This window comes from Ranitomeya variabilis, chromosome 2 (assembly GCF_051348905.1).
Source record: "Ranitomeya variabilis isolate aRanVar5 chromosome 2, aRanVar5.hap1, whole genome shotgun sequence".
Taxonomy (NCBI): Eukaryota; Metazoa; Chordata; class Amphibia; order Anura; family Dendrobatidae; genus Ranitomeya; species Ranitomeya variabilis.
Genome location: NC_135233.1, coordinates 874,924,209 through 874,937,911, shown reverse-complemented (window position 1 = coordinate 874,937,911; position 13,703 = coordinate 874,924,209). Strand labels below are relative to the sequence as shown.

The following is a 13,703-nucleotide window of genomic DNA, read 5'->3' as shown; positions in this document are numbered from 1 at the left end:
AGCCCCGCCCCCTACTGTGACGCGATGATGCCGGATGTGTTCATTGCACACATCTGGGATCATCGCACCCCACACATAGGGCCCTGTGTTATAGCTTGCGGCGTCGCAGCTGCCGCAAGGAACACGGACATGCTGCGATCTTAAAAGAAGCACCGCATGTCCGGAGTCGCAGGGCCGACGGGTGCGTGTTACCACGCATAGTGGAGACGAGATTTCCTAAAATCCCCTTCACTATGCTGGAACATCTGGACGCTGCGTGTTTGACGCTGTGGCCCCACCCACGCAGCGTCAAACACGCAGCGTTTACTTAACGTGGACACATACCCTAACAGTTCCCATCACCAGATCACACATATAGCCGGCAGCTTTTGTAAGCCGCCACCATAACACGGTAGACTCTTTTGGCCGGGCACTACTCTGCTGTAACCTATTAAATATTTGTTAAAATATGCAAAACAATTTAGGTATATTTTTATTTATTTTTCAATTTTTAAAATGACCAATAATATCACATAAAAAGAACAAATACCGCTACACCATGACAAGATGACATATTACCACCACAGTGATCGAATAATATCACATACAAAGAACAAATACCGCTACACCATGACCAGATGACATATTACCACCACAGTGATCGAATAATATCACATACATAGAACAAATACCGCTACACCATGACCAGACCGCATATTACCACCACAGTGATCGAATAATATCACATACAAGGGACAAATACCGCAACACCATGTCCAGACCACATATTACCACCACATAGTGACTGAATACTACAATTCTGATCAGTAATAAAAAAAAAGCACCACACTATCACCATAAGTGCCATTATACACAGGAGATCTCTACTTAGTATGCAGTGTCTGTGTACAGATAATACAGTGATCACTAGTGAAATTATACACAGGAGCTCTGTATATAGTATACAGTGTATAGTGTCAGTGTATAGGTAACACTGACTCACCAGTGACGTCTCTATGTGAAGTCCTTCATCTTTCATCCAGCACAGACCGCCATCATGTCTTCCAGCCAGGACTCGTTTCTGCAGGAAATAACACAGTTATCTCGAGCTCCGCTTGTAGAACACATTACTTAATTTTTCCCAACTTCTACATTACACCGCATAAAGAAAAAGAGGCGACATAGTGTCACTCTACACAGTAACAGGACCGCCCCCTCATTTCAAACACTGTCCTCAAAAAATAAATACATCACTGCAGTAATAATATCCCTTAATTAGCCCCTATGGTAATAATATTCGCCATCCTGGCCCCCGTGTGTCTCATTCCTGGCGTCAGCCATATGTTCTCCCATCCTGCCCTCATGAGTATCCTTTCTGCACCATATGATCTCCCCATCCTGCCCCATCTGTCTCCATCGTATCCATCCTGCACAACCTGTCTCCAATTCTGCCCCCAGTGTCTCCAGTCATGCCCCCATGTCTTTCATCATACCCCATATCTCCATTCTGCCCCTGTGTCCAGCATCATAGCCCCTGTGTCCAGCATCATTCATAGCCCCTGTGTCCAGCATCATTCATAGCCCCTGTGTCCAGCATCTCAGCCCGTGTCCAGCATCTCAGCCCGTGTCCAGCATCTCAGCCCCTGTGTCCAGCATACTGCCCCTGTGTCCAGCATACTGCCCCTGTGTCCAGCATCTCTGCCCCCTGTGTCCAGCATACTGCCCCGTGTCCAGGATCTCTGCCCCCTGTGTCCAGCATCTCTGCCCCTGTGTCCAGCATCTCTGCCCCTGTGTCCAGCATCTCTGCCCCTGTGTCCAGCATAATGCCCCCTGTGTCCAGCATAATGCCCCTGTGTCCAGCATTCTGCCCCATGTCCAGCATCTCTGCCCCTTTGTCCAGCATACTGCCCCTTTGTCCAGCATACTGCCCCTTTGTCCAGCATACTGCCCGTGTCCAGCATCTCTGCCCCCGTGTCCAGCATACTGCCCGTGTCCAGCATCTCTGCCCCTGTGTCCAGCATACTACCCCTGTGTCCAGCATCTCTGCCCCTTTGTCCAGCATCTCTGCCCCTGTGTCCAGCATACTGCCCGTGTCCAGCATACTGCCCCTGTGTCCAGCATACTGCCCCTGTGTCCAGCATCTCTGCCCCCTGTGTCCAGCATACTGCCCCTGTTTCCAGCATCTCTGCCCCTTTGTCCAGCATTCTGCCCCGTGTCCAGCATCTCTGCCCCTTTGTCCAGCATACTGCCCCTGTTTCCAGCATCTCTGCCCCTGTGTCCAGCATACTGCCCCTTTATCCAGCATACTGCCCGTGTCCAGCATCTCTGCCCCTGTGTCCAGCATCTCTGCCCCTGTGTCCAGCATCTCTGCCCCGTGTACAGCATCTCTTCCCCCTTTGTCCAGCATTCTGCCCCTTTGTCCAGCATCTCTGCCCCTTTGTCCAGCATACTGCCCCTTTGTCCAGCATTCTGCCCCCTGTGTCCAGCATTCTGCCCCCTGTGTCCAGCATTCTGCCCCCTGTGTCCAGCATTCTGCCCCCTGTGTCCAGCATTCTGCCCCCTTGTCCAGCATACTGCCCCCTGTGTCCAGCATCTCTGCCCCTTGTGTCCAGCATCTCTGCCCCCTGTGTCCAGCATCTCTGCCCCCTGTGTCCAGCATCTCTGCCCCCTGTGTCCAGCATCTCTGCCCCGTGTCCAGCATCTCTGCCACTGTGTCCAGCATCTCTGCCCCGTGTCCAGCATCTCTGCCCCCTGTGTCCAGCATCTCTGCCCCCTGTGTCCAGCATCTCTGCCCCTGTGTCCAGCATCTCTGCCCCCTGTGTCCAGCATCTCTGCCACTGTGTCCAGCATCTCTGCCCCCTGTGTCCAGCATCTCTGCCACTGTGTCCAGCATCTCTGCCCCCTGTGTCCAGCATCTCTGCCCCCTGTGTCCAGCATCTCTGCCCCCTGTGTCCAGCATCTCTGCCCCTGTGTCCAGCATACTGCCCGTGTCCAGCTTTCTGCCCCAGCATGTCCAGCGTTCTGCCCCGGGCCCCACTCCCCTGGGATCGCCGCTCTGAAAAAAAAAAAAGCCGAGTTCTTACCTTGCCATGCTCCTGCGGCGGGGAACCTCACTTCCTCCACGCAGCCGCAGGTGAAGGACGCACTCGCCGGCGGCTGACAATGACGTCAGACGCCGGCGAAGTGCGACTGCGCACTGCGGCCGCTGAAGTCAGCTGCCAGCCTCCGACTGGCTGGCGGCGGCCGGCGGCTGTTAACTATTGACGTGCGGGCACGGGCCCGCACGTCAATAGTGTCCCGCAGCGCCGGCAGGGGGGGGGCCCGCAGCGCCGGCAGGTGGGGGGCCCGCAGCGCCGGCAGGGGGGGGCCCGGTGAGCAGATTAGACGGGGCCCGATGCGGGCCCCCTCTGCTCACCGGGCCCCATACGCCAGTCATGGCTGTCATGCCCTGATGGCGGCCCTGGTAATACTTATACAGCAGGGAAAATAAGTATTTGATACACTGCCAATTTTGCGAGCTATGAAGAATGAAGAGGTCTGTAATTTTTATCATCGGTACACTTCAACATGGGCAATGAAGATGAAACGTGGATGGGTCTTTCAGCATGATAATAATCCCAAGCACACCACCAGGTCAATGAAGGAGTGGCTTCGTAAGAAGCATATGAAGGTCCTGGAGTGGCCTAGCCAGTCTCCAGATCTCAACCACATAGAAAACCTTTAGAAGGAGTTGAAAGTTTGTGTTGCCCAGCGACAGGCCCGAAACATCACTGCTCTAGAGGAGATCTGCATGGAGGAATGGGCCAACATACCACCAACGGTGTGTGCCAACCTTGTGAAGACGTACAGAAAGTGTTTGACCTCTGTCATTGCCAACAAAGGATAGATAACAAAATATTGAGATTAATTTTTGTTAATATAATGACCAAATACTTATTTTCCACCATGATTTGAAAAATAAATCTTGCCAAATCACACAAGGTGCTTTTCTGGATTTGTTTTCTCATTTTGACTATCATACCATAGTTGTGGTCTACCTATGATGTCAATTACAGGCCTCTCATCTTTTTAAGTGGGAGAACTTGCACAATTGGTGGCTGACTTACTACTTTTTTCCCCACTGTACCTGTGACTGCAATGCACTCCAGCGGCCTAAATGCGCTTATATGTGCATCCTGGAGGATATATATAGCGTCCCTTGCATATAATACCCGTCACTGCCTCACAGTGCAGAGCAGGTGCACTTCTTAAAGAAAAACAGATCTAAGAGAGACAGAATTATTGCTGGTTGGTAGGTGATTAAATACTTATTTCATGCAGTAAAATGCAATTTAATCATATAAAAATCATACAATATGATTCTCTGGTTTGTATTTTTAGATTCTGGCACTCACAGTTGAAGTGTATATATGGTAAAAATTACAGACCTCTCCATTCTTTCTAGGTGGGAAAACTTAAAAAATCGAATACTTATTTTCTCCCGTATATAATAACTAAACAGTATGTAGGTCCAATGCATGATCTTTCTTGCTCATACAGTTTTGCCTGATGGGACTTTTAGAACTTTTTGATATTGTAACAGAATATCTTTTATTTAAAAGTAGAAAACGAGAGTGTGAATAGGGTTGTTTTGCTCATTTCTGTGTTAAATGAGATGCACAGTTCAGCATTAGTATGCAGTGTATAATGTGGGTGATTTCTATAACAAGTTTAGTTTTTAAAAAGATATAATATATCATGTAATTATTGTTTAATGTATCATAACAACCATCTCTTACTAGTGTCCATATACAGGGTGGGCCATTTATATGGCTATACCTGGGTGGGCCATATATATGGATACACCTAAATAAAATGGGAATGGTTGGTGATATCAACCTCTTGTTTGTGGCACATTAGTATATGGGAGGGGGACAATTTTTCAAGATGGGTGGTGACCATGGTGGCCATTTTGAAGTTGGCCCTTTTGGATGCAACTTTATAAATGGCCCACTCTGTAGATATGGACAAATATCAACTAGAAAAAACTTGTGCCATTAGAAGTTTGAGATTTAAAAAGTGCCTTATGTTAAGAGCTTTGCCTAAAAAGAGAAGATATTTGGTGAAACCTATTGTCATCCAGTCCTATTGTTTTTTTTAATTTCCCAGGAGCTGTTTGGATACAGAACACTGATGTTGAGACAAGCACTTTGCATTATTGGGTACATTTTTTCCCTAGGATTTCTTCTACTCATATTTTATTGGAAACCTGAATGGGACGTCTGGTGTCAATGTGTTCCGTGTGCCCTTGAGAAAGCTAATGTTATTTTACTGAGAACTACGGTATGTATTTATGCTTTTTCTTTTGTTTCTTGTACAATGACACTGTGTACTTATTTAAATACTGTTGTTTGTTGACTGTATACCAAGAATGAAACCTGTTTTTCTATTTTTTTTGTCCTTTGTTAATAACACAACCTGGGGTCAGCTGGATACAGTTTCTTCTTATGACAAGTTGTTATAGGCCAGGCTAGACTTGCTGGAAAATTAGTTCTCCTCTAAAGAGAATATACCTAGATCACTAATGCTATCCATTGGAGATAACTTCACTATATATCAATGTCTGATATTTTAAAAAGTAAGGTAGGTTATTTAAACACATGCACCTATCTATCCATAGACAGCAGTTTCAGGGTTAATTGTTTTTCTTAAGAACCCAAGATTGCTTCAAATATTGCCTAGGACCAGAAAAAAAGGATTTACTATGTCAAAGTCCACTGCCTAAAATGAAAGGCCACCCAAGACTCCACAATAAGAATAAGGGATCAGTGGCCTTCCACTGCAGAAGTTAGGGTGCATCCATTTTCTCTACCTCAGTAGTGAAACTAGGAACTCAATCTAAACTGACTATCTTTCAGGAAAAGAGACAGGGGTTTCAAGGGAGAAGCAGAACCTGATGGCCACACAATTCCCTCTTATTCCAATCATGAGGGAACTCATGGTGGAACCGTACCCTGAAAAGTCATTGTGACAACATTTCAAACAGTTTCACAGTTAAAATATGACTGTACCTTCAACCGTGAAATTTAAATATTCCCCATTTAAGCCAAAAGGCTTGAAAAAAGGATGTATTCTTCAAAGAATGAAAGTGAAGTGCAAATGTGCTAATAATTCAAGTGGGGTTTCACACTCATTGAGTTAAGGCACCTCAGGGTCCTTACTCTTGGAGCATGTCTGTACCTTGGGCTCTCATACTTACCTTGGCGTGGCTTCAATTCTGGAGATGGAAATCACCTGACCACATAGCTATATAAGTCACCTAGCACATAGCTAACATTTCCACCTAGTGTGCATTAGTGTGTCTGCGTTTGCATCAGTAGGCCAGGCCAAATCCATTGAAACAAGCAAACACTGCACTTGGCCTTAGTTATACACATACTGCATACTTCAGTAATTCAGTGAAATTACAGTTCTATTAACCACTGCAACATGAAACACTGCAGGCTTTAACAAAAGCTTAATTTAATAATAATAATCATTTTAATTTTATTTCTATAGCGCCAACATATTCCGCAGCACTTCAGAGGGGACTTGTACATACAATAGACATTACAGCTTAACAATAAACACATAGATCAAAACAGATGCCAAGATGAATGAGGGCCCTTCTCACAAGCTTACAATCTATGAGAAAAAGGGGAGACACAAAAGGTGGCTGGTATCAATTGCTTTTATTGTTCGGACCAGCCAAAGTGTATGAATCGGGTGTTCATGTAATGCTGCATGAACCGGTTATCAGCCTAATTATGTAACAGTACAGACACAGAGGGCTATTAAATGCATAAGCATATGAGAACATGATGCGAGGAACCTGGTAACAGTAAAAATTTTGAATGGGCTACACAATGATAGTTAGGGTAATGTGTTGAGATGGTAGGCCAGTCTGAACAAGGGCGTTTTTAGGGCACACTTTAAACTGTGGAGTTTGGGGACTAATCATATGAACCTGGGTAGTGCATTCGAAAGAATTGGAGCAGCATGTGAAAAGTCTTGGAGACGGAGTGGGAGGTTCTAATTATTGAGGATGCTAACCTCAGGTCTTTAGCAGAACTGGAGGGCATGGGTAGGTTGGCAGACTGAGACGAGGCAGGAGATGTAGGGTGGTGCTGAGCCATGAAGTGCTTTGTGGGTGAGAGTAATAAGTTTGTACTGGATTCTGGAGTGGATGGGTAACCAGTATAATGACTGGCACAAGGTAGAGGCATCAGTGTAACGATTGGTGAGGAATATCATCTTGGCTGCAGCATTCAAGACAGATTGGAGAGGGGAGAGTTTGGTAAGAGGGAGACCGATTAGTAGAGAGTTACAATAGTCCAGATGAGAATGAATAAGAGAAACAGTGAGAGTTTTTGCAGAGTCGAAAGTAAGAAAGGGTTGAATTCTAGAAATGTTTTTGAGGTGCAGATAACAAGAGCGAGCCAGTGATCTGATGTGGGGGTGAAGGAAAGCTCGGAATCAAGTATGACCCCAAGACAGCGGGCATGTTGCTAAGCAGTAATGGAGGAACCACACATGGAAATGGCAATGTTGGGCATAGGTACATTAGTAGAGGGAGGAAACACAAGGAGTTCAGATTTTGACAGGTTCAGTTTCAGATAGAGGGAGGGCATGATGTTAGAGACAGCGGTAAGAAAATTACTGGTGTTTTCTAAAAAAAAAGGCAGGCGTGATATCAGGAGAAGAAGTGTATAATTGGGTGTCATCAGCATAGAGATGGTACTGGAAACCAAATCTACTGATTGTTTGACCAATAGGGGCAGTATACAAAGAGAAGACGAAGGGGCCTAGAACTGATCCTTAAGGAACCCCAACAGTAAGGCGAAGAGGAGAGGAGGAGGAGCCAACAAAAGATGCAGTGAAGAAGCAATCAGAGCGATAGGAGGAGAACCACGAGAGAACGGTGTCCTTGAGGCCAATGGAGCAGAGCATATTGAGGAGGAGCTGATGATCCACAGTGTCGAATGCTGCAGAGAGATCCAAGAGAATTAGCAGGGAGCAGTGACCATTAGATTTAGCTGTCAGTAGATCATTAGAGACTTTAGTAAAGACAGTTTCGGTAGAGTGTAAAGAAGGGAAACCAGATTGTAGAGGGTCGAGAAGAGAGTTATCTGAGAGATAGCGGAAAAGACGGGAGTGGACCAGGCGTTCCAGGAGTTTAGAGATGAAGGGAAGATTAGAGACAGGTCTATAGTTAGTGGCACAGTTGTGACAGCAGGGGAAAGGGACTGGAGGAGATGTGACGGAATGGGGTCACTGGTGCAAGTGGCCAGGTGAGAATTTGCAAGGAGCCTGATTTGTCATGATCTCCATGGCCAGAGAACTAGCATAAGCCTCAATAGGAACAAGCTCTTGGAAGATGTAACTGTACTGACCATGAACTAAACCTACCGCATCATCTAGAAGTAGCCAGGTAGCATGTCCTACTTTTTATCCCTATATGCCCAGCGCCGGCCGGAGAACTAAATAATGCTAGCAGAGGGAAATATAAGACCTGACTCACCTCTAGAGAAATGCCCAAAAAGGAGACAGAGGCCCCCCACATATATTGGCGGTGATATGAGATGAAACAACAAACGCAGCAGGAAAATAGTTTTAGCAAATTTGAGGTCCGCTTTCTAGATAGCAGAAGACAGAAAGCATACTTTCATGGTCAGTAGAAAACCCTAACAAAACACATCCAGAAATTACTTTAGGACTCTGGCATTAACTCATAATACCAGAGTGGCAATTCCTGATCAACAAGAGCTTTCCAGACACAGTAACGAAACTGCAGCTGTGAACTGGAACCAAAATACAAAAACAAAACATGGACGAATGTCCAACTTATCTAGTAGATGTCTGGGAGCAGGAACAAGCACAGAGAGGCTTCTGATAACATTGTTGACCGGCAAGCATCTAACAAAGAAGCCAGGTTATATAGCGACACCCAGATCTAATCAGAACAGGTGAACAGGGAAGATGATGTCACAAGTTCAATTCCACCAGTAGCCACCGGGGGAGCCCAGAATCCAAATTCACAACAGTACCCCCCCCTCAAGGAGGGGGCACCGAACCCTCACCAGAACCACCAGGGCGATCAGGATGGGCCCTATGAAAGGCACGAACCAGATCAGAGGCATGAACATCAGATGCAGTGACCCAAGAATTATCCTCCTGGCCGTATCCCTTCCACTTGACCAGATACTGGAGTCTCCGTCTGGAAACACGGGAGTCTAGGATTTTTTCCACAACGTACTCCAACTCACCCTCAACCAACACCGGAGCAGGAGGCTCAACGGAAGGCACAACCGGTGCCTCATACCTGCGCAATAACGACCGATGAAAAACGTTATGAATAGAAAAGGATGCAGGGAGGTCCAAACGGAAGGAAACAGGGTTAAGAATCTCCAATATTTTATACGGACCGATGAACCGAGGCTTAAACTTAGGAGATGAGACCCTCATAGGGACAAAACGAGAAGACAACCACACCAAATCTCCAACACAAAGCCGAGGACCAACACGACGGTGACGGTTGGCAAAAAGCTGAGTCTTCTCCTGGGACAACTTTAAATTGTCCATCACCTGCCCCCAGATATGATGCAATCTCTCCACCACCGCATCCACTCCAGGACAATCCGAGGATTCCATCTGACCGGAGGAAAATCGAGGGTGGAACCCCGAATTACAGAAAAACGGGGACACCAAAGTGGCAGAGCTGGCCCGATTATTGAGGGCGAACTCCGCCAATGGCAAAAAAGCAACCCAATCATCCTGGTCAGCAGACACAAAACACCTCAGATATGTCTCCAGGGTCTGATTAGTCCGCTCGGTCTGGCCATTAGTCTGAGGGTGAAAAGCAGACGAAAAAGACAAATCTATGCCCATCCTAGCACAGAATGCCCGCCAAAATCTAGACACAAATTGGGTTCCTCTGTCAGAAACGATATTCTCAGGAATACCATGCAAACGAACAACATTTTGAAAAAACAGGGGCACCAACTCGGAAGAAGAAGGCAATTTGGGCAGGGGAACCAAATGGACCATCTTAGAAAAACGGTCACACACCACCCAGATGACAGACATCTTCTGAGAAACAGGCAGATCTGAAATAAAATCCATCGAGATGTGTGTCCAAGGCCTCTTAGGAATAGGCAAGGGCAACAATAATCCACTAGCCCGAGAACAACAAGGCTTGGCCCGAGCACAAACGTCACAAGACTGCACAAAGCCTCGCACATCTCGTGACAGGGAAGGCCACCAGAAGGATCTTGCCACCAAATCCCTGGTACCAAAAATTCCAGGATGACCTGCCAATGCCGAAGAATGTACCTCAGAGATGACTCTACTGGTCCAATCATCAGGAACAAACAACCTATCAGGCGGACAACGATCCGGTCTATCCGCCTGAAACTCCTGCAAGGCCCGCCGCAGGTCTGGAGAAACGGCTGACAAGATAACTCCCTCCTTAAGAATACCTGTGGGGTCAGAGTTGCCGGGTGAATCAGGCTCAAAACTCCTAGAAAGGGCATCCGCCTTAACATTCTTAGAACCCGGTAGGTACGATACCACAAAATTAAACCGAGAGAAAAATAATGACCAGCGCGCCTGTCTAGGATTCAGGCGCCTGGCGGTCTCAAGATAGATCAAATTTTTGTGGTCAGTCAATACCACCACCTGATGTCTGGCCCCCTCGAGCCAATGGCGCCACTCCTCAAACGCCCACTTCATGGCCAAAAGCTCCCGATTCCCAACATCATAATTCCGCTCAGCGGGCGAAAATTTACGGGAAAAGAAGGCACAAGGCCTCATCACGGCGCAGTCAGAACTTTTCTGCGACAACACTGCCCCAGCCCCGATCTCAGAAGCGTCGACCTCAACCTGAAAAGGAAGAGTCACATCAGGCTGACGCAACACAGGGGCAGAAGAAAAACGGCGCTTAAGCTCCTGAAAGGCCTCCACAGCATCAGGGGACCAATTAGCAACATCAGCACCCTGTCTAGTCAAATCGGTCAATGGCTTAACGATATCCGAAAAACCAGAAATAAATCGACGATAAAAGTTGGCAAAGCCCAAAAATTTCTGAAGACTTTTAAGAGAAGAGGGCTGCGTCCAATCACAAATAGCTTGAACCTTGACAGGATCCATCTCAATGGAAGAGGGAGAAAAAATATATCCCAAAAAGGAAATTCTCTGAACCCCAAAAACGCACTTAGAACCCTTGACACACAGAGAATTAGACCGCAAAACCTGAAAAACCCTCTTAACTTGCCGGACATGAGAGTCCCAATCATCCGAAAAAATCAGAATATCATCCAGATACACTATCATAAATTTATCCAAAAAATCGCGGAAAATATCATGCATAAAGGACTGGAAGACTGAAGGGGCATTAGAAAGACCAAAAGGCATCACTAAATACTCAAAGTGGCCCTCGGGCGTATTAAATGCGGTTTTCCACTCATCCCCCTGCCTGATCCGCACCAAATTATACGCCCCACGGAGATCAATCTTAGAGAACCACTTGGCCCCCTTTATGCGAGCAAACAAATCAGTCAGCAACGGCAATGGGTATTGATATTTCACCGTGATTTTATTCAAAAGCCGATAATCAATACATGGTCTCAAAGAGCCGTCTTTTTTTGACACAAAGAAAAAACCGGCTCCTAAGGGAGATGACGATGGACGAATATGTCCCTTTTCCAAGGACTCCTTTATATATTCTCGCATAGCAGTATGTTCAGGCACAGACAGATTAAATAAACGACCCTTTGGGTATTTACTACCCGGAATTAAATCTATAGCACAATCGCACTCACGGTGCGGAGGTAGTGAACCCAGCTTGGGTTCTTCAAAGACGTCACGATAATCAGACAGGAACTCAGGGATTTCAGAGGGAATAGATGATGAAATGGACACCAAAGGTACGTCCCCATGAGTCCCCTTACATCCCCAGCTCAACACAGACATAGCTCTCCAGTCAAGGACTGGGTTGTGAGACTGCAGCCATGGCAATCCCAGCACCAAATCATCATGTAGATTATACAGCACCAGAAAACGAATAGTCTCCTGGTGATCCGGATTAATACACATAGTCACTTGTGTCCAGTATTGTGGTTTATTATTAGCCAATGGGGTGGAGTCAATCCCCTTCAGAGGAATAAGAGTCTCCAAAGGCTCTAAATCATACCCACAACGATTGGCAAAGGACCAATCCATAAGACTCAAAGCGGCGCCAGAGTCGATATAGGCGTCCGTAGTAATAGATGACAAAGAGCAAATCAGGGTCACAGACAAAATAAATTTAGACTGTAAAGTGCCAATGGGAACGGATTTATCAAGCTTTTTAGTACGCTTAAAGCATGCTGATATAACATGAGTAGAATCCCCACAATAGAAACACAACCCATTTTTCCGTCGAAAATTCTGCCGCTCGCTTCTGGACAGAATTCTATCACACTGCATGTTTTCTGGCGTCTTCTCAGTGGACACCGCCAGATGGTGCACTGGTTTGCGCTCCCGCAGACGCCTATCGATCTGAATGGCCATTGTCATGGACTCATTCAGACTTGCAGGCACAGGGAACCCCACCATAACATCCTTAATGGCATCAGAAAGACCCTCTCTGAAAGTAGCCGCCAAGGCACACTCATTCCACTGAGTAAGCACAGACCATTTACGGAATTTTTGGCAGTAAATTTCAGCTTCATCTTGCCCCTGCGATAGGGACATCAAAGTTTTTTCTGCCTGAAGTTCCAAATGAGGTTCCTCATACAGCAAGCCCAAGGCCAGAAAAAACGCATCCACATTGCGCAACGCAGGATCCCCTGGTGCCAATGCAAAAGCCCAATCTTGAGGGTCGCCGCGGAGCAAGGAAATCACAATTCCAACCTGCTGTGCAGGGTCTCCAGCAGAACGAGATTTCAGGGACAAAAATAACTTACAATTATTTCTAAAATTCTGAAAGCTAGATCTATTCCCTGAGAAGAATTCCGGCAAAGGAATTCTCGGCTCTGATACCGGAGCATGAACAACAAAATCTTGCAAACTTTGTACTTTCGTGGCGAGATTATTCAAACCTGCAGTTACACTCTGTAGATCCATTATAGACAGGTGAACATAGAGCCATTCAAAGATTAGAAGGAGAGAGAAAAAAAAGAAAGACTGCAGCATAGACAGACTGGCAAGTGATCCAATCAAGAGCACACTAACTACTAGAGAAAAAAAAAAAAAAATATTTTCAGCAGACTTCTTATTTCTCTCCTTTCTCAGCCAAGGATTTTAACCCTTTAGTGGGCCGGTCAAACTGTCATGATCTCCATGGCCAGAGAACTAGCATAAGCCTCAATAGGAACAAGCTCTTGGAAGATGTAACTGTACTGACCATGAACTAAACCTACCGCATCATCTAGAAGTAGCCAGGTAGCATGTCCTACTTTTTATCCCTATATGCCCAGCGCCGGCCGGAGAACTAAATAATGCTAGCAGAGGGAAATATAAGACCTGACTCACCTCTAGAGAAATGCCCAAAAAGGAGACAGAGGCCCCCCACATATATTGGCGGTGATATGAGATGAAACAACAAACGCAGCAGGAAAATAGTTTTAGCAAATTTGAGGTCCGCTTTCTAGATAGCAGAAGACAGAAAGCATACTTTCATGGTCAGTAGAAAACCCTAACAAAACACATCCAGAAATTACTTTAGG

General features: G+C 46.2%; 1 protein-coding gene and 1 long non-coding RNA gene across 2 annotated transcripts in view; one reads left to right on the top strand and one right to left on the bottom strand.

The window, feature by feature from the left end:
* LOC143808069 (putative cation-transporting ATPase 13A4) overlaps positions 1-13,703 on the top strand; it is a 361,151-nt gene that overhangs the window by 83,335 nt on the left and 264,113 nt on the right. The window contains exon 2 of the mRNA XM_077290326.1: positions 5,128-5,301. Within this exon, the coding sequence (XP_077146441.1) occupies positions 5,128-5,301 (174 nt within the window). The remainder of the gene's footprint in view (positions 1-5,127; positions 5,302-13,703) is intronic.
* On the bottom strand, positions 982-3,258 carry LOC143809993 (uncharacterized). The gene is made up of 2 exons (XR_013222579.1): positions 3,063-3,258; positions 982-1,060 (listed from the first exon to the last, which is right to left on the bottom strand). It is a non-coding gene; the product is annotated as an uncharacterized LOC143809993 (long non-coding RNA).